Source organism: Hemiscyllium ocellatum, chromosome 10 (genome assembly GCF_020745735.1).
Source record: "Hemiscyllium ocellatum isolate sHemOce1 chromosome 10, sHemOce1.pat.X.cur, whole genome shotgun sequence".
NCBI classification, from domain to species: domain Eukaryota; kingdom Metazoa; phylum Chordata; class Chondrichthyes; order Orectolobiformes; family Hemiscylliidae; genus Hemiscyllium; species Hemiscyllium ocellatum.
The window spans coordinates 72904026-72926120 of NC_083410.1; the positions used below are offsets into that span (position 1 = coordinate 72904026).

Sequence of the window (22095 nt, forward strand, 5' to 3'; positions counted from 1 at the left end):
CAGTCCGTTTCACACTCTCCTCTTCAACAATACGATCCCTGTCCTTCGTAAATACTGAAGAAAAGTACTCATTCAAGACCTCTCCTATCTCTTCCGACTCCATACACAGTCTCCCACTACTGTCCTTGATCGGACCTACCCTCGTTCTCGTCATTCTCATGTTTCTAACATACGCATAAAATGCCTTGGGGTTATCCTTGATCCTATCCGCCAAGGATTTTTCATGCCCTCTCTTAGCTCTCCTAATCCCTTTCTTCAGGTCCCTTCTGGCTATCCTGTATCCCTCCACTGCTTTGTCTGAACCCCGTTTCCTCAACCTTATGTAAGCCTCCTTCTTCCTCTTTACTAGACATTCAACCTCCCTCGTCAACCAAGGTTCCCTCACACGACCATTTCTTTCCTGCCTGACCGGTACGTACATATCAAGGACACGTCGTATCTGTTCCTTGAAAAAGTTCCACATTTCCACCACATCCTTCCCTGACAGCCTATGCTCCCAACTTATGCTCCTCAGATCCTGTCTTACAGCATCGTAATTTCCCTTCCCCCAATTGTAAAACCTACCCTGTTGCACGCATCTATCTCTCTCCATAACCAAGGTGAAAGTCACAGAATTGTGGTCACCATCACCAAAATGCTCACCCACTATCAAGCCCATCACTTGTCCCGGTTCGTTACCGAGTACCAAATCCAATATGGCCTCCCCTCTGGTCGGACAATCTACATACTGAGTTAGAAAAGCTTCCTGGACACACTGCACAAAACACCGCCCCATCCAATCTACTTGATCTAAAGAGCTTCCAATCAATATTTGGGAAGTTGAAGTCGCCCATGACTACTACCCTGTGGCTTCTGCACCTTTCCAAAATCTGTTTCCCAATCTGTTTCTCCACATCTCTGCTGCTATTGGGGGGCCTGTAGTAAACACCCAGCAAGGTGACTGCACCTTTCCTATTTCTGACTTCAGCCCATACTACTTCCAAGGGCAGATCCCCATCAAACTTCCTTTCTGCAGCCGTTATACCATTTCTAATTAGCATTGCCACCCCCCCCCCCCTCCTTTTTTACCACCCTCCCTAATCTTACTGAAACATCTGTAACCAGGAACCTCCAACAACCATTCCTGTCCCTCATCTATCCACGTTTCCATGATGGCCACAACATCGTAGTCCCAGGTACTGATCCACGCCTCAAGTTCACCCACCTTATTTCTGATACTCCTTGCGTTGAAGTAAACGCACTTGAGCCCATCTCTGCGTCTGCAAGTATTCCCTGTCAGTGCTACTTTCTCCACAGTCTCCCTACATTCTTGGACATCCTGACAAACAGCTAGCCTACTTGCTGGACTACAAGTCCAGATCCCATCCCCCTGCCAAATTAGTTTAAACCCCCCCGAAGAGTGCTAGCAAACCTATCCCCCAGGATATTGGTGCCCTTCTGGTTCAGGTGCAACCCACCTTCCCACCTTTCTCTAAACTTAAACTCCATCTGCCACTTCTCAGCCCATTGGTCCATTTGATCAAGATCCCATTGTAATCTGAGGTAATCTTCTTTGCTGTGCACTACTCCAATTTTGGTGTCATCTGCAAACTTACTAACTATAATGCTCACATCCAAATAGTTTATATAAATGGCAAAGTAGTGGATCCAGCGCCAATTCTTGTGGCATTCCACTGGTCACAGGTCTCCAGTCTGAAAAACAACCCTCCATCACCACCCTCTGTCTTCTACATTTTGAGCCAGTTCTGTATCCAAATGGCAATTTCTCCCCATATTCCATGAAATCTAACCTTGCTCACCAGTCTCCCATGGGGAACCTTGTCGAACACCTTATTGAAGTCCATGTAGATCGCATCTACTGCTCTGCCCTCATCAATCCTCTTTGAAGAATAACAAAAACTCAAGTTTGAGAGACATGGTTTCCCACGCACAAAACCATGTTGATTTATTCCGTAATCAGTCCTTGCCTTTCCAAATAAATGTACATCCTGTCCCTCAGGATTCCCTTCAACTTGCCCACCACCAACATCAGGCTCACCAATCTATAGTTCCCTGACTTATCCTTACCACCCTTCTTTCAATAGTGGTACCATGCTAGCCAACTTCGTCTTCCAGCACCTAACCTGTGACTATCGATGATACAAATCTCATTTCTGAAGGCTTCCCATTTTTCAGCAATCCTTTTTACCTGTAAACATCAGCCCCCAATTAGCTTTTGAAAGTTCTTGCCTAAAACTGTCAAAATTAGCCTTCCTCCAATTTAGAACTTCAACTTTTAGATCTGGTCCATCCTTTTCTCACTGTTTTAAAACAAATAGAATTGATTGCTGGCCCCAAAGTGCTCCCCCAATGACACGTCAGTCACCTGCCCTGCTTTATTTCCCAAGAATAGGTCAAGTTTTGCAACACCTCTCTTTGGTGCATCCACATACTGAATCAGAAAATTTTTCTGGTACACACTTCACAAATTCTTCTCCATCTAAACCTTTAACACTATGGCAGTCCCAGTCTATGTTTGGAAAGTTAAAATCCCCTACCATAGCCACTTTATTATTCTTACAGATAATTGAAATTTCCTTACAAATTTGTTTCTGTTTCCCACTGATTACTAGGGGATCTATAGTACAATCCCAATAAGGTGATCATCCCTTTTTCTTATTTCTCAGTTCCACCCAAATAATTTCCCTGGATGTATTTCCAGGAATATTCTCCCTATGCACAGCTGTAATACTATCCCTTATCAAAAATGCCACACCCCTCCTCTCTTGCCTACCTTTTATATCCACCTTTTATATCCTTCCTGGAGCATTAAGCTGCCATTCCTGTCCATCCCTGGACCACATTTCTGTAATTGCTATGTTATCCCAGTCCCATGTTCCTAATCATGCCCTGAGTTCATCTGCCTTCCCTGTTAGGTCTCTTGCATTGAAATAAATGCAGTTTAATTTATCAGTCCTACTGTTGTTCTCTTCGTCCCTGCCTGCCCTGACTGTTTGACTGGCTTTTTTTTTCAACTGTACTGGTCTCTGATCTTCCTCTATCTCCCTGGGTCCCATACCCTCAGCTTACTAATTTTAAATTCTCCCAAGCAGCTCTTGTAAACCTCCCTGCCAGTATATCAGTCCCCTTCCAATTCAGGTACAATCCGTCCTCCTTGTGCAGATCGTGTCTCCCCCAGAATCTCCTCCTTCAGAATTTCAACCTTTTTCCCTTCTTACTTTGATTCCAATGTGTGGAATGACCTCCTGCTGGTCCCTGTCCCCTTTTGAGCACATTCTCCATCCTCTGAGACCTCCTTGATCCTGGCGCCAAGGAGGCAACACTCCACTGAGTTTTCACAGTAAGCCTCAGAATTGTCTATCTGTGCCGAGGACTAGAGTCCCCGTACCCCTCATTACAATATACCTTGTCTTGATACCAGAAACTTAGCTGTTTGTGCTACATTCCCCTGAGAACCCATCACACCCTACATTTTCTAAAACAACATATTTGTTTGAAATGGGGATAGCCACAGCAAACTCCTATACCCTGCCTACCTCACGTACCTTTCCTGGAGTTAACCAATCTGTGACTGTACCTGTGGCATTTCTCCCTTCCTATAACTACTATCCATCCACACCCCCTTTGCTCTTGTAAATTCCTCATTGCCTCTATCTGTCACTCCAGTCGATCCATTTGATCTGATTAGGATCCACAACCAATGACACTTATTGCTGATATAATCCTTAGTAACACATTAACACACTCACTACTCCCACATATCACTCTACTCTGGGCCATTTTTACTCCTCCCAATCTGCAGACTCCGAAAATAGCATTGTCTTTTTGCTCTATAAAACACTGTTCCAGGTTAACTTAATACTTACGGTTTATTTTTAAAATGTAATCAAGAGACCGATCTCACATATAATCAACAAAGAGCCCACTCTACACACTATTGTAAATTTATAGCAAAGCTGCGCTTTAAAATTATACACTTATCTCTTTCTGTGCTGTGATCTCTCCCAAAGAGGTTCCTTCAAGATCAGTTGTGAATTTTGTTCTTTAAGTTTTCCTAGATGCACTCGGATGTTCAGCAATACAGGAATTCAAATAGCAAATTCATTCTTGTGTCAGTTAGCAGTGTGGGTCATAATTACTTTACCAGAAGATGAACTGTATTAGACTCCTTTTCTGTGATTTTCTGTAAAATATTCTGAATTCTCATCTTCACATTACTTTCTTTCATAGTTCTTTTTTTCTTTAGGGGCAACATTTTGTTTTTGTTTTATAAAATTGATTCCCCACCATGTAAGAATAATAGGCTTTAAAACCTGGGTAGCTTTTGTGGATCATTCATCCAATTAGATGTTTAATTACTTGATTCTATACTTTTGTATAGGGGGAACCTAATCTACCACTTTGGCCTGGATTGTTAACAATATTACAGATGAGAGCATAGTGTTGTCAACCAAGGGTTTCATGATGTCATAAAATCTCATATTAAACATTATATCAAGCACTTAACCTTTTTTGGAATCCAGTGGCCATAATCTTGAATGTGCATCATTTGATTCTCCATGATCATTATTTCTTGAGCATTTTAAAATTCTGCCCAGTAGTTGATGTAATGATTTATGACCTTGAGAAAATTTGAGGTTGATATGACTATGAAGTGACAATCTCATTGCTTTAACTTGAATTATTTGAACCTCTTCTATCTGAAGAAGAAATCACTGTTTCCAATAATTTTGGATGTATTTTTGAATTTTTTTAAAACTCTCTTCATTCCCTAACTGATACAAACAAAAGTAATCATTTACACTTCTCAAATCACCAACAAATAGTGAAAGAGAAGGGTTGAGTGTGATGCAGGATGAGGATAATGAGTATAAGTAGGAACAGAATTGAAAATAGGCCACGCACAAATAAGCTAAATTCGCAGCTTTGTGCAGCTTGTACACTTGGCAGAATTTTATTTTTAAAATTGAGCTTATAACACAAGTATAAAAAATACCTGTCAAAAATCAAACTTTTATTGAATATTGCTATTTAGTGAGCAGTCAATCTTTAAATCTTTTAACTGTTCTGTGTGTAGGGCGCAGTTGGAGCAGGAGAAGCAGAAGCGGGAGATAATAGAGAAAGAAAAAGAACAGATGGAAAAGGAAACTAGAGATCTGATGCTGAAGCTGAAACTGTACGAAGATCAGACAAAGAAAGCTGAAAAGGGTAAGAGTAAAATCGTAATGTTCTCTTGTCCAGTCTCAAAATTAGCATGGTGGAAACTAAGTGTTCTCTGGTTCTTGATTGGTTCTAAGGTTGTTCCTGTTCTGATATTTTTCACATGAAATGGAGGCAGTCATCATTGATTGTATACAGTGTTGAAAGATATATGATGTTAAAATCCAGACACTAGAAAATAATTTTCTAATGGGTTTCGATTCAAAAACCATAGTTTTAAACCTGAACGTGTCAGTGAACAGATTACTTAAGACCTCCTGGATGTTAATGGAAGTTTGCTTCTATTTTGTGGCTTATTCAGGGGGAAAAGCCATTAGATTAGCAGAAGCTAGGATTGGCAAGTATTTTTTCTTTAAATTAGTTGAGATTGAGTTCAGAAAGAGTCTTGACTGAACATAAATGCAAGAATAGTTTCTCCTAGAAAAAGGAGTTTGTTCAAGGCAGTTATTGGAATTAAAGTTATCTCCAGAATGGGGGATTCAATTTGTGACAACTTTGAGACCAGCATTGGTTAGAGATGACTTTGATTAGTCAAAGCTATGAAGGTCTGAGCTCTTTATTGAGAGTCAAAAGTCAGGACTGGAAAAGAAATAGTTAAGTAAAATAGACAGAAAATTTCTTCAAGTTTTGATTGAAGAAATTTTAGTTAAGTAAAATGGTGTTTGGGAGTATATATGATTTTTGTTGTCAGGAATCTGAAGTTTTAAGCTGTTATATAGTTTGGTTTGTTATGTTTCACTTCTCTTTCCTTTGCATAATAAACTTTTATTTATTGTTGAACCCAAATCTACACCTTTTGTGTATGTTTCAGTGAAAAAAAAAATCAGTTTTTAAGTTTACTTTTCTGTGAAAGAGAATTTGTAATTACATGCCTTATTCACCATTTGGTACTCTTGTATATCAGTAATGTTAATGTAACAATCCTGTAATTATGGTGCATTTAATGATTTCACTCCATGTTTTTCTCATTTCTCCATGTCACCTTGCCATTTAATCCAGGGATAAGGGAAAAGGGTTTATTTTTAATGAACCTTTTCTTGCATTCTCCCTAAAGCTAAAATGTGATGCTGAGAACTGGATGCAAAATTCCTTTTTTGAGGCCAAACCTGTTTTATACAAATTGATCAGGAGTTCTTTGTTCCTTTGCATCCCTATCTAAAACGCCCAGGATTCTATATGCTTTATTAGCCATACACTATATTCAGCTCTCTGTTCTTATGCAAAGTATGATTTGCCTGCATAGCATGCAAAACAATGCTTTTCACTGTATCTCCATACATGTGGTGATAAGTAAAATATAATCTCTCAACCTGCCCTGTCTGCTTCAGTGATTTTATGTGCATATACACTTCAGATCCTGCATCTTTTAGTATTGTATTTAGTTTACATTTTGCCCCTGCTGCTACGAGCCAAATGAATCACTTCACATCTCTTACGTTAAACTTCATTGACCTATTTTTGTTCCATCGGTCTTTTTAATGCTTTGTGATATTCTCCTCTTAGTGCACAGTGCTTCCAGTTCCATTCCATGCATAGATTTTGATATTGTATCATGTACACCAAAATCTGAAACCCAATTTGGGTGACCTCCTTCCAGTTCATCAAAAAAAAGGAGCATGCACCTGTGACTTTGCTAGCACTTGGCCATTTTTCTTTAACCAAGCTTGCTTCCAAACCCTATAATCTACATGCTGTGATGTTGTGTACATATTTGATGTGTGCCACTCAGATGTGTTCTGGATGTCCATATAGTCTACATCAATTGTATTACACACATTTACCATTTCTATTGCCTGATCAAAAACTAATGTGAATTAGTTAAAATACTATTAGGACATCTTGCATCCATGCTGGCTTTCCTTTAATTATTTGGCCAGATTATTGATTCTAAAGGTTTCTCGTCAGCCAAGGTGCATAAGGCTATGGGCCAATGCGAGAAAATTGGATTAGAAAATTTGAAGTGGTGATTTTTTTGACTGATGTGGATGCAATGGGCCGAAGAGACTGAACTCTTAGACTCTAAGCAAGATTAAGCTGACTAGTCTGGAGGTGCTGGATTTATTCATAGAATCCCTACAGAATGGAAACAGGCCATTTAGTCCAATAATGCCACATCAATCCTTTTTGAAGAGTAACCCACCCAAACCCATTCCCCTCCCATAATTACTTGACATTTACCCCTGACTAATGTACTGAACCTATACATTCTGGAACATTATGGGCAGTTTAGCATTGCCAATTCACCTAAACTGCACATCTTTGGATTATGGAAAGAAGCTGGAGCACCCGGAGGAAACCCACACAGTAACAAGGAGAATGTGCAAATTTCACAGTCGCCTGAGGCTAGAATCGAATCCAGGTCTCTCGTGCTGTGAGGCAGAGTGCTAACCACTGAGCCACTGTGCTGCCCAAACTACATAGCCTTTTCTCAAATTAGGGTACCGCATTTGCAGTTCTCTCGTCTTCTAGAATGACTTAGAGACTGAAAATTAAAAAATAATAGCCATTGCCTCGGCAGTTAATGCCCTTCAGTATATTTTGTTCATCTCCACCTCTTGTCCTGGTGACTGAGCCTCATTGTATTTAAAAGTTATCAAATACTACTTATCAATTTACACCCAACCATTATCTCATTACTCCTCTTTTGTAATGACTTGGGCAGTATCTTGTACCTTGGTTAAAAACAGATGCAAAGTATTGATTTAGCATCTCCTATTATATGACCTGCCTTCATCTGCTAGGGAGCTAACAGCTAATTAGTTTCAGTCTCCTTATTTTTCTACAACCTTTTCATAACGTGTGCCAAATAGAAATAACTTCTTTATGATAGTTGCCAGTCTCTTGTCATCGTGTCTAATTAACTTTTTTTTGTTTCTTTTGTGATTTTCCACTTCCATTTCTGAGAATCCAGTTGAATGTAGGTTCAACTATTTGCATTAAAACTATCCTCTGCACCCTCTTTTTACTTCATCCTTATCTGTCTCTGTCGTCAATCAGGGTGACTCTGATGGAATGTATTTTAATTGTGCTTTGATCTTTGTTTCTAATTAATCTGGTCTCTCTCTCTCTCTCTCTTTCTCTCTCTCCCTCTTTTTTTTTCTCTCTTTTTTTTCTCTCTCCAGGAATGCCTCCTTTGCTGGACTGTTGTAAAGAATCCTCTTCAACCTATTCCCCTTTCTGCTGTTTACACTATTCCTGTTTCGGGCTATATTAGGATAATTGCAACCACTCTAATTCTTCCACTTCCCTGTACTTTGCTTCCAAATTTGTTCCTCCACAAGTTGGTAGCTTATTGGCTGCACACAACAATGTAAGAGTACCTCTCCATTTAATTGGCTTCAACCAAATAGACTTTTCACCCCTCTGGGACAGTCTTTTTCTTCAGCACCCTCTTTATTTTACTTAATTAATATTGCTGACAACCTTTTCTTTCCTATATTTTCTGAACACTTGCACAGAAATATTTAATATATTGTTCTGTTATGTTGTCCCAAGTCTCCATTATTGAAACTATATTTTCATTCCTGATAGAGGGATGATTCTTGTCTGACTGGCTGTGCGTTTCCAACACCACACTTTTTGACTTTGACCTCCCAGTTTCTGCAGTCCTCAATTCTCCTACTATATTTTTACATGGTAACTCTGGATTTGCAGCAAATTTTGGATATGTTGTCATAGTAGGATTTGTAGCAATTGACTGCACTTTTTTTTAAAAAAATGTTTACTTTGGACACTAGACTTGGCTGAGCAGATGCAGCGAGCATGTGAACTGGAAGAAGAGAGGAGAAAAGTACAAGTTGAAGCTGAACATCTAGAAGCTGAACGCTTGGAAGCTCTTCACGCAAAAGAAGAGTTGCAGAGACAGGCTGAGGAACAAATGAAAAGCCAGGCGCAATTGGTAAGAGCTAGTTTGCTCTAACTGAAGCAATATGGCTTCACACCAAGTTTGCGCAGTTGTTTATTTAATGACACTTGTTATAATTGTTCCTGCTTTCTGTCTACAATGATGGCAAATAGGCCTTTCCGCAGCACTAAACTTAGACACCCAAGCTTGTTTGTGTGAATTGAAAGTACTGGTGAACTGGGTGTCAAGTAAATAGCCTTTATGCAAGTCGAAGAATTGGATTTAAAAGCTTATTTATTTTTGTATGAAGAATACCTTGCATTTTAGTCCTATTCGTGCAACATAGAAAACAGACTCTTCGGTCCAATGAATCTATGCTATGCTCCCAAGCTACACTAATCCTACTTCCCTGCTTTTGGCCATATCCTTTCAAACCTTTCCTATTCCTGAATTTATCCAAATACCTTTTAAACATTGGAACTAAGCCTGTATCCACCAGTTTCTCTGGCAGTTCATTTGCACAAACTAATCACTTTCTTTTTCTTTTTAAAAAAAAAAGTTCCTCCTCATCCTTTAAAAACTTTCCTCCTTTTTTTTAAAAAAAATGCCTTAGTTTGGAGCTCCACCCCACTGGAGGGAGAAAATCCTTGTTGTTCACCTTTAGTGATGTTGCTTATGATTTATGTACCTCAAGGTCACCCCTCAACCTTGTATACACTCCTGTAGAAAAGGTTCCAACTTTTCCAGTCTATTTCTATTTATCAAGCCCTACATTCCTGGCAACATCCTGCTAAATCTTTTGAGCCATCTCCAATTTAATAATTAAGAGCTAGGGGAGAATGCAGGTAAGTGGAGTTGAAATGTCCATCAGCCATGATTGAATGGCGGAGTGGACTCGATGGGCCAAATGGCCTTACGGCCTTACTTCCACTCCGATGTCTTATGGTCTTATATCCTTCCTATAACAGAGCAACTTGAACAGCACGCATTACTTCAGAAGAGGTCATATGCGTCCCAACTTCTTTACTCAAAGTTGAAAACTGTTGAGCTGGAAAAGCACAGCAGGTCAGACAGCATCTGAGGAGCAGGAGAGTCAGCATTTTGGGCATATTCCCTTTGGGAATGTGAAGGGGAGTAGGGAGAAGGTAGCTGAGAAGGTAAATGTAGGGGGTGATTATCTTGGAGGAGAGGGTGGAGTGGATAGGTGGGAAGGAAGATGTACAAGTCAAGAGGAGGGTTAGATCTGGGACGGGGTGGGGAGAGGAGATGAGGTACCTGTTGCTGTGTAGTTGGAGGATCCCCAAGGCTGAAGATGAGGTATTCTGCCTCCAGTCGTTTGGTGGTGGAGGCAACGTATCCTTGCATGACCTTGGCAGAGTGGGAGGGGGATTTGATGTGGTCACCCACAGGGTGGTGAGATTGTTTGGTGTGTGTCCCAGAGATGTTCCCTGAAAAGTTCAGCAAGTTGGCGTCCTGAATCCCCAATGTAGAGGAGACCACATCAAGAGCAATGGATGCAATAGACAAAGCATTTGGATGTGCTGGAAAATCTCTGCCAGATGTGGAGGGTTCCTTTTGGGGCCTTGGACTGAGGTGAGGGCAGAGGTATTGATGCAGGTTTTGCACCTCATGGGGTGGCAATGGAAGACCTCAGGAGTGAAGGGTGGGTTGGTGGGCAGCATAGATCTTATGAGGGAGTCACGGAGGGAATAGCGCCTCTTGAATCCAGGTAGGGGTGGGAAGAGAAATATCTCTCTGGGTGCAGTCTAATTGTAGGTGGTGGAAATTGGCAAAGGATAATATTCTGATTCCGGAGATTATGGGGTGAAAGGTGAAGACCAGGGATGTTCTATCCTTGTTGTGGTTAAAGGGTTGCAGTTCAAGGGAGGAGATGCATTGGAGGACATTGATCACATGGGAGGAGAAATTGCAGCCCTTGAGGTAGGAATCCCCCTGGGGATGGCTTAGAGTGAAATTGTGCTGCCTGACAGAGGCAGAAGAATTGGGATTAAGGGATAGTGTTTCTACAGGAGGGGGAGGTGGGAGGAGGTGTAGTCCAGGTAGCTGTGGGAGTTGGTGGTTTTGATGTAGATGTCTGTGTTGTCAGTTGCCAGAGATGGAGACTGAGGAGTGGGGGTAGGGGTGGGGGGGTGGCTGAGGTGGTCGAGGTGACCTTGAGGCCAGGGTGGAAGGTATTTGTGAAGTTTCACTGTTTAACTACCTCGTGGGAGCATGAGGCGACGTGGATACAGTCATCGATGTAGCCGAGGGAAAGGTGGGGACAGTGCCAGTGTAACTGTGGAAAAAGGACTGTTCCATGTATTCAATGAAGAAGCAAGCTCGGCTGGGGCCCATACAGGTGTCCTTGCCCTACCCCCTTTGATCTGAATGGAGTGGGAGGATTTCAAGGAGAGGTTGTGGGAGAATTTTGGGAGGTGAGGTGGTGGTCGAAGGGTCAGTAGGAGGAAGTGCCTATAAGTTGGTGCCTCCCCTCCCATGGATAGACCATTCACAATCTCATCACCTGAGGGGATCTCCCATTCACAGTCTCCAACCTCCGTAGTACCGGAACCCTGCACTGCAAGGTTCTACCTTTTTCTTTTATCCAAAACTCACCAACCTGTCTGCCCTGCTGGAGCCATCATCTCTGCCTGCTCCTGCTCCACTGAAATTAACTCTTGGCACCCCTTTTCATCCAGGAACTTCCCTCATTCGGGACGCCACGCGTGCTCTCCAATTCCATGAGGTTTGTTTCTCCAGCCTTATCTTCACCCTCGATGTCCAGTCCCTATACATTTCCATCCACGGTGAAGGCCTCCAAGCCCTCTGTTTCTTCCCCTCTTGCTGACTCAGCCAGTACCCCTCCATCTTGATTGGTGGAATTAGTCCTTGCCCTCAACAACTACTACTTTGCTTTTTTTGTCCTTAAGTTGTTAATGTATTCCTCCCAAAATTGCATGAAATTTCTTGTCTGCCTCTATTCTCCTAATGTAGAGTTAGAGATGTACATGGGAACAGACCTTTCAGTCCAACTCGTCCATGCCCACCAGATATTCTAAATAAATCTCGTCCCATTTGCCAGTTTTTGGCCCATATCCACCTCAACCCTTCCTCTTTAAATGTTGTAATTGTACCAGCCTCCACCACTTCTGGAAATTCATTCCATACACATGTCATCTTCTGTGTGAAAAAGTTGTCGCTTAGGACCCTTTTTAAATCTCTGCCCCTCATCCTTTAAATTTATGACCTCTAGTTTTGAAATCTATCCCACATGAGCCATGTTGACTATCCTTAATCAGTCCTTCTGCTTCACATTGACCATAGTGTTAGGTGTATCCATTTTAAGACCAATGATATCTACTTGTCCCTGTATGGTAGCACCTACTTCAACCTTCAATCAAGCTTCTTTTAATGTATCCCTTCTAAATTTTTTCCTTAACTACTTGTTCACTTCCAGCCCATATTTCTGAATTTTACTTGTTGCATGATGTTTTGCATCTCTTCTGATTTTTGCCAGCGGCGTTTTGTTGTCAGTGTATTACAAGCTCATTTTCTTGCCCAATTGTTTACTCCAAGAATTACATCTAATTCTCTGAATATTACTTCTGTGTAGAGGTTGATTTGGAAACAGTGCACAGCCTTGTTTTATTTATCTTTTCCCTTGAATTATCTATCGATCTTGCCTGATGATCAAAACTTTGACCCAACAGAAACTTTGGATAATCTCCCCTCATTACTGTCAAGTTTGCATTTCAGTATCTGGTCTATTAACTGATTATCAATGCAATGGTATGTGATATTTATAGGTTAGATCTCAGCCTCTTGGCCCTACCTCAGGTCTAAATCCAAATTCTTTTACTTGCTTGAACTTCGTTGCATTATTTATTTACATTGTGGCTTTAAGTTCTGAACTCACTGCACACTCCATCATTTTAGATAGTTTTAGCAAATAATAAATGTGTCCCTTTGGTATATATTTGTCACATGTTTCTGTTCTAACATTTAAATTTGTTTTTACACAAACTTTTAGATGTTTAACTGTTAGTTTAACTATACTTTTCCCATACTCATCACTTCAAAGCAGACTTCACATCTGTCTTGTTTAGACCTTCAATTGTCTGTATATCTTAAGGACTGCTTCTATTAGGAAAGTAAAATATTTGACTAGAGGGGATTAACAGTAGAGTAAAATATCATTTGAAAAGGACATAGCAAAAATGTAACTCACTAATTTTGTTCCAGCTCTAATACCATTTCTCGTGTTATACCATTTCTCTTTACCCTGCCTATATACATTTTTTAATTTCAATTTCATGATAATCTTAGATGTTTCTCTTCTGATTACTTTAAAGATAAAGTACAATGAGTTCAGATAATTAGAATCTAGAAACTAAACTAGATTCTTTGAATCCTTTTTTTTCTTCTATACCCATTAGACTTGCACTGAAGCTCAAGTCAAAATTGGAAGATGTATAAATTAGTCTGAGTGCTCTGAGTATTATTTTAAGAGTTTATGCCTTCATCTTTTCAACGATCTTAAGTTGCAAACTTCCAATTCAGCTGGCATCTCCAGCATCTTAAGACACTACTGCTGCACCACATGAACCCTCCACATCCCCATTTTATAGAATCTAAAACTTATGGGCGGCACGGTAGCAGGAATAGTTCAATTCCCGCCTCCGACTGACTGTGTGGAGTTTGCACGTTCTCCCCGTGTCTGCGTGGGTTTCCTCTGGGTGCTCCTGTTTCCTCCCACAGTCCAAAGATGTGTGGGTCAGGTGAATTGGCTATGCTAAATTGCCCGTAGTGTTAGGTAAGGGGTAAATGTAGGGGTATGGGTGGATTGCGTTTCGGTAGGTCGGTGTGGACTTGTTGGGCCAAAGGGCCTGTTTCCACACTGTAAGTAATTTAACTACTTTAAATATAGAGCCACCCCCAATAATTGACTTTACTTTTTAAATTATCTTTGCAGCCTGATCACATGATCATTTTAGAACCCGGTGCTTAACAATAACTCCTCTTTCAGAGGGTGGTTGTTTTTTGAAGAAACCATTGTCTCAAGATAAAATATAGTTTTCCCCAAAATTAGTTGGGCCATATCAGAGACAAACTCTATAACTGGTTTGAGGAAAGGAAAAAGCCGTTGAATGAAAAGCCCAGCTGTACTGGCCCAAATAAAAATAATGTTTTAGATTGACCTAATATATAAGTAATTAAAGGAATATTTTTTGTATCAATCCGAATTGATTAAAGCATAATATTTGCACAAAGCCTTTCACCAATTTTATGTTTCAATTGCCAGAAGGAAAAAGTTTTTAAATTTAATTTTTATTTCTATTCTAAGGCATCAGAGTTATCAGAATATACAGCCAAGATTGAAAAACTAGAAGATGCCAAAAGGATGAAAGAGGAAGAGGCAATAGAATGGCAGAAACGGGTGAAGAGCTATTACTTGATATCTTGTATTTATATGGAAATAAGGAAACAGTTGTCAAATCCATGGAATTAGCTAATTATAATAATTGTATTTTAAGGTCCTTTTTTGTTTTTAAAAATGCTATGCATTTGTGACCCCTCTACTGCTATTTGCCATTTCATATAGTGATGACTTTCTAGGATGATTAAGAAAGAGCACAGAACATGACATCACACCCCCCCCCCCCCCCCCCCCCCCCCAAACCCTCCAGTTGTTGAATATCGTGTTCTTAAAAAAGGTGTTTGTTTGTGTTTGTTTGTTTGTTTGTTTTTGTGTGGGCTGCATAGCCCTTGCATAAATTATACTGAAGCGCCACTGATTATGTGAGCCTGACACACTTGAAAATGATATGTCTGGGTAAAGTTGATCCAGAAGTGAAACTGCATTGGTCCCTGTGGAACATCACGAGTTACAGCCCTCATTCCACACCACTACCCTCTGTCTCCTATGACCTAAGCCAGTTTAGTATCCATCTTGCCAGCTCGCCCCTGATATCATGGGTACCCCTCACCTTTCATGCTAGTCTGCTGTGTGGGACCTTGTCAAAGCTTTTACTAAAGTCCAAGTAGACACTAACCACTTTTCCCTCATCAGTCGTCATCACCTCTTCAAAACTCAATCAGATTAGTGTGGCCCCACCTCCCCTGCACAAAACCATGTTGTTTATCGCCATTTGCTTCTAAATGTTTATAGATCCTGTCCCTGAGAATATTTTCCAATAACTTCCCTACCACTAACGTGAGGCTCACAGGCCTCCATTTCCTAGATTATTCCTGTTACCCTAATTAGACAATAGGACAAGATTAGCTATTTTTCATTCCTTTCTTTCATGACCTGTTTCATCACCTGCAAATTCTTGAATGATGAGAAAATATTGCAGCTTTCTCACTTGGAGTAATTCTATAATGAGAGAACACTTCTGAAAGCTAATGTAAACCGTGTACACAAGTACCTTATTAATTTTTTTTGTTCTGCTATTTTCAATATTGTTTTGGTACAAATTTCATTTATGGCTTGAATTGCTCCTTCTGCCATATCTTGCACATTCGCAAGATGTGGAAGGGGGGCAATTTTGTAGTGAGCAGAATTGTATTTCGTTACAATGTAAGAAAATTGCTTGAGAATTCAATGACTTGGAGGAATGCAGCTGTGAAAATTGTGGATTTCCTGGTCTGAAGGTGCAAACCTTGTATCATTTTACCCACAATGTTCTCTCAACCTAATAACCCAACTCCTCCTAACCAGGAGTGTTTCTTGAGCTAAAGTTGGAGCTTTGACAGTGATTCAACAAACAGGATTTAATGTGTTCTGTTTGTCGTAATTGAATTCAGCACTTGCAAACATTTTGCTATGTTTGTACATTATTCATTTCAGGCAAGAATGGTCCAGGGTGATTTGGAGAAAACAAAGGAAGAACTGCACATGGTATTATCTGCCCCAGCACCACCCCCACCTCCACCGCCGCCTCCAATCTACGAGCACCTGGAAGAGATTGAACATGATGATGCTGAAGAGAATCATTCCACGTACAGTGCTGACCTTGCAACTGAAGGCATCTTGGATCACAGAAATGAAGAAGAGCGAGTGACCGAAGTGGAGAAAAATGAACGAGTGCAACAGCAACTGTTGGTAAGGAGCTGTATTGCCTGTGATGGATAATATACCGTATCATAAGTGGAAATGCATTTAGAATCGTAAGATTCCTACAGTATGGAGACAGGCAATTTGGACCATTGAGTCTGCACTGCCCCCCCAAACCACACCCACACCCACACCCACACTTCCCATGGCTAATCTCTGCACATCCCTGAACACTATGGGCAATTTAGTGTGGGATTTAGATTAGAGTACTGCTGAAAAAACAAAGCAGGTAAGGCCGCATCCGAGGAGCAGGAAAATCGACATTTTGGACAAAAGTCCTTCATTGGGAATAGAGGCAGGGAGCCTCCAGAGTGGAGAGATAAATGGGGGGGTTGGGGCTGGGGTGAAGGTAGCAACGAGTACAATAGGTGAATGGGGGTGGGAATGAAGGTGATAGGTCAGAGGGGAGGGTGGAGCAGATAGGTGGGAAGGGAGATTGGCAGGGAGGACAGTGCTGAGCTGGAAGGTTGGAACTGGGGTAAAGTGGGAGGAGGGAAAGTGAGGAAACTGAAGTCCACATTTATGCCCTGGGGTTGAAGTGTTCCAAGGTGGAAGATGAGGCGTTCTTCCTCCAGGCATCGGGTGCTGAGGAACTGGCGGTGGAGGAGGCCCAGGACCTGCATATCCTCGGCAGAGTGGGAGGGGGAGTTGAAATGTTGAGCCATGGGGCGGTGGGGTTGATTGGTGTGTGTGTCCCTGAACATGTTCCCTGGAATGCTCTGCAAGGGGGTTTCCAGTCTCCCCAATGTAGAGGAGACCACATTGGGAGCAACGGATATAATAAATTGCATTGGTGGATGTGCAGGTGAAACTTTGGGTGTGGAAGGCTCCCTTGGGGCCTTGGATGGAGGTGAGGGAGGTGGTGTGGGTGCAGGTTTTGCGATTCCTGCGGTGTCAGGATGGGAGGTGGGTTGTTGGGGGGCGTGGACCTGATCAGGTCCACCAGTCCTACCACAGAACACACCAGATGGCAGCCTTCATTCGAGATCGTAATTTCCCTTCCCACACGGTTGAAGATGTCCTCCAATGCATCTCATCCACATCTTGCACCTCCGCCCTTGAACCCCACCCCTTCAACCATAACAAGGATAGAACCCCCCCCACCTGTCCTCGTTTTCCACCCAACCAACATTTGCATAAACTGCATCATCTGTTGACATTTCTGCCACCTTCAAAAAGGACCCCACCACCAGAGATATTTCCTTCCCCACCCCTTTCCACAAAGACAGTTACCTCCATGTACTCTTTGCTACCTTCTCCCACTCTCCTCTCTGATCTATCACGTCCATCCCCACCCCCATTCACCGATTGTACTCTTTACTAACTTCTCCCCAGCGCCTGTATTCCTGATTTGAAGGGCTTTTGATCAAAAAGTTGATTTTCCTGCTCCTTGGATGCTGCCTGACTTGCTATGCTTTTCCAGCACCACACTGATCTAAACTCTGGTTTCCAGCATCTGCAGTCCTTACTTTTGCCTAGCAATTTAGTGTGGCCAATTCACCTAACCTGCATATCTTTAGACTTTGGGAGGAAACCAGAGCACCCAGAGGAAATCCATTCAGACGTGGGGCATTTATGCAAACTCCACATAGATTGTTGCCTCAGAGTGGAACTGAACCCAAATCCCTGCTGCTGTGAGGTAGCAGTGCTAACCACTGAGCTACCATGCCACCCTTTGGGTTGAACATCGTTAACTAGTCAAATATCTAGTCAGGAATTACTGTGTAGTATTTCTTTCTCTTATGGGAGAATGCTGGCTGGCCATCATTTATTGCCTATCACTAGTGGGCCTTGAGAAAGTGGTGGTGAGCTTCTGCCTTCTATTGCTGCAGTCTCTATTTTGTAGATAGATCCAAAATGCCATTAGGAAGGAATTTGGATTTTGATCCAGCAACACGGTGAGTTGCTTGGAGGGGAATCTATAGATAGTAGTGTAAGGATGTATGTGCTCCCCTTTCCTTTGAGATGGAAGTGTTAGAAGGTTTGGAATGTGCTGTCATAAGATCATTGAGTTTCTGTAATGCATTTTTTAAAAAGTACACCTTTTACATAGCACACGTTGTTGCAATTGAGCGTCAATGGTGGAGACAGTGGATATGTCATTTGAACAGGTTGCTTTGTCCTGGATGGTGTCCAGCTTCTTGAGTCCTGGAGCTGCATCCATCCAGGCAAGTGGGGGAGCATTCTGTCACACTCCTCTGTCTCGTAGATGGACAGATTTCGGGGAGTCAGGAATTGAGTGGTTTTCTGTAGTATTCCTAGACTCTGACCTACTCTTATAACCACTATTTTATATGGTGTGCCCATTTGAGTTTCTGCTCAGTGGTAACCCCTAGGATGTTAATTTTAATATGGGTTCAAGTGATTCTAACACTATTGAATAATATCTGGGGGCCATGGTTAGATAGTCATTGCCTTGCAGTTGCGTGGTGTGAATGTTACTAGCCACTTCTCAGCCCTTGTGCTGCTCAACTGTGGAAATTTTATAGCAAACTTATAAGCATAGAATGAGCCTCGGTGAGGGAGAAATTCCAGTTTCATTTTTGATACCTTTATCACTTTCATGAATCTAACCCAAATAGATTTCTTGACATACAAATTGGTGAAAGGGAAAAAAAAAACTCTTATTCTGTGGTACATCTGGGACATACTAGTTTAGCTGCTTTAATAGGCATTGAATTGTTTGGGAAAGTCTCAAGTTGGAACAACTTTGTTTTGGACTTTGAAAGTAAAGGTGGGATCTTAAAATACTAAATAGGATCAATAGATGAATAACTCAAATTGAAGCTAAAATTCAGATGAAAGGAATTTAAGATCATTCAGAAACCTTTTTTGAATATGATGAACTGTGAACATGATAAACTGAGAGAAATTAGTTTGGGTAAGAACGTTTTAGGGATCGAATGCATTGTCTAATTGAGTTTTATTTACCATGTGTTCTCCTTAAGGGAACCTGACGTTTTTTTTTCTCTTCCCACCCCACCCCCAAAAAATGCAAAGGTTTTGAGCAGTGAGCTTGCACAAGCCAGAGATGAGAGCAAGAAAACGTCCAATGATATAATTCACATGGAAAATGTCCGAAAAGGTCAAGACAAATATAAGACGCTTCGCCAGATCCGTCGAGGCAACACCAAGCAGAGGGTGGATGAGTTTGAATCAATGTAAAATATCACTGACAGCAGTATCTTTGCTTGTACAGGATGATAATCTATTTGAAGTATTTACTTTTCCTGGTGATCACTGGAGAAAACGGCTTGGATTATTTAGTAACGAGATTGTTGGCCACAACCTGAATTTTTTTCTCTCAAACTGGTTCTGCTATACTTCCATTTTTATAAAATTTTTGAATGGTTTCTGTTTTGAGTTTCTTCCATTTTTGCACAATGAAATGGATAATTGGTCACATCCTGTAAACATTTCAATGTGCTGCAGTACAAAAATAGTTTGCTTTGGGTGCCAAATATAGTTAACAAGCAAATATTGTTTTGGATAGAGAAAGAAATCAATTTATGTCCAAACGTTATAGATGAAATGATGAAGGTTGTGAATTAGAGAACAGAATTTTCACTGGAAGCAAGTTGCTTTATTTCATCACTTGAATGCAGTGCCACAAGTCCATGATCGTTCAGGTGAAAAGATGATTTTGAATAGTATTTGCCACTCTGCAGATGAGGATTCCTATTAAACCTTCCAAATATTAATGGACACATGGCCATGTGTCTATACTGAAATAATCAATGGTAGATACATAATTTAAACACTTTAGGTGCTATCACCTTTCTCTGCAGATGCAGATTATAAACTTAGGTTTTAATGTAATATCATAACTTATCAATGACATTTGTGGGGAAATGTTCCTGCTTTGTGTATTCTTGCTCTTCAAAAATTTGGGCTTCAACACTTGGAAGATATAAACATTTAAATGAATAACAATAAATGATAGTTCTGTGATATTAAAGAAAATCTGACATTTTATAGAACTGAATTGATTTCTAAATATTTTAGGCCAAATGGGTAATAGAGCATGTTTGTAAAAATTCAATAACAAGTAAAATCTCATGTTTTATTTAATCGGGACAACTAAAAGACAATTACTGTAGCTAAATATGCCAACCTTTTGACATTTTGAAAATTTTTATGTAAAGGTTTGTAATTCAGCAGTATTGTTGCATGTTCTCCATATCTTTGAATTGAAATTGTTATACTATATTATCACTACACTTTCATAATAGTGTACTTATCAGAATGATAACTCTGTTCCTCTGATCTGTACTTTGGGTGTCCTGCACTTTGTACTAGTAACTCTCATACTAAATGTTCTTCACAATGTTGAATTGCATCTAATAAAGATTTTGGCAATGATTTGGACTTCGGGCATTTATACAGAGCCTTGCTTCTGTCAGTCATCTACTTGTGTTCTGAATAAATGTGCACATTCTTAATATTGGCATATTCCACATCACACTCGTTTTACAGTTTTTCAGGCTGAAGGCAGGCAAATCGCAATTTCGAGATATGGCCAACGTTTTTTAAGCTCATGAGCCTCCTCTGTTGTAGAATAGTGTAGAGATAGCCATTCTGTAACTGAAGGGCTACCGCACTCTGCAAAGTGTCCGCATTTGTCTCCACAAGCGCACTAAAATGAACATGCAATTGCATCTTTTGTGCTGACTTGCTTGTTACAAAGGGTTAGGCCAGATAGAGATATTGCATTAACATTACTTTGAACGTTAGCTTGGGTGAGATTCCTGTGGTGATTCATTTTGAGTTTATAAACTGATTAGCTGAGTCCTGCAGATTAGCAAGGACTATTCTAAGTTTGATTATTTCTTGCCAACATTTTTGTGCCCTCCACTGATATGAAAATGAATATTTTTGTAAAGAAATGACTTGTGCAGTAAAATGGTTTAATAATTAGCATGCATTTTTGGATGAATGCAGTACACAGTTGTAGAAATGACAGTTGCAGAAATTAGCAAAAAATGCTCTTTAGAAAGGTAAACATTGACGAAGGTTTAAAGAAAGGGTAAGTTATAATAAAATGAATTGGAATGCAAATATTTAGTATCCCTAGACATTAGCTTGGAAACGTCCTAATATTGGTACCTGTATGGCAAAGGAAACATGGGCCAGTCACCATGCAATCTTTTTTGGACGATATGTCTAGATGAGTTTATGGGAAGTTTTGATTCTTGATTTTAGCCAGGATGTCCTGGGTCCTCTGACATATTATAAAGAAACTGAATTCTACGTTCCAGTATTCCACTACAGAGGAACCTCAATTATCCAACATTCGATTATCCAAATGCCAGATAATCAGATAAGAACTGATATTGAATGTAATATAAAAAAGGCTAATCTGACCTTTAAAAATACACAGCAATTTGCAACATCGCTTTAAGTTACATTTTTTAAAACTCTTTTTGTATAGCTTAATCCCCAGGTGATCTTCAGCCACTAGCCTTGTGGTTAACAGGGCAACATGCTGACCCACTGCACTACAGAAACTGATGCAATATTCCACTGTAGAATTATAGAGGCCCAATGGAGCAGGAAAGGCTATTCAGACAATTGCACCCTTTGAAGAGCATCCCATAGTATCCCTATAACCCCACATTTACTTTGGCTTGCAATTTAGTAGAGCAAACCATCCTACTACCCTGCATATGTTTGGACTGTGGCAGGAAACCAGATCAACCAATAGAAACTTTCACAGGCAGTCATCCAAAGCTGAAAGTGAATCTGAGGCAGCAGGCTAACTACTGTGCAACCATGTTGCCATGTAGACTCCTATAAATCAAAAAGGCAGATATGATGTGTTATCTCCGCACTGATCACAAACTGAAATATTTAGAATTCAATTAACCCTTGGAAAAACAATGGATTCCTTTACACATAGTCATAGAGACTTCCC

The 22095-nt window shown here is 40.6% G+C and overlaps 1 protein-coding gene across 2 annotated transcripts in view; it reads left to right on the top strand.

The window, feature by feature from the left end:
* Positions 1 to 20543, top strand: part of ezrb (ezrin b) — a 119079-nt gene extending 98536 nt beyond the window's left edge. For both annotated transcript variants that reach the window (XM_060831600.1, XM_060831601.1), the window contains exons 10-14: positions 5078 to 5208; positions 8958 to 9118; positions 14409 to 14501; positions 15915 to 16169; positions 19182 to 20543. In XM_060831600.1, the coding sequence (XP_060687583.1) occupies positions 5078 to 5208; positions 8958 to 9118; positions 14409 to 14501; positions 15915 to 16169; positions 19182 to 19346 (805 nt within the window). In that variant the 3' untranslated portion in view covers positions 19347 to 20543. The remainder of the gene's footprint in view (positions 1 to 5077; positions 5209 to 8957; positions 9119 to 14408; positions 14502 to 15914; positions 16170 to 19181) is intronic.
* Positions 20544 to 22095: the final 1552 nt, after the last annotated feature.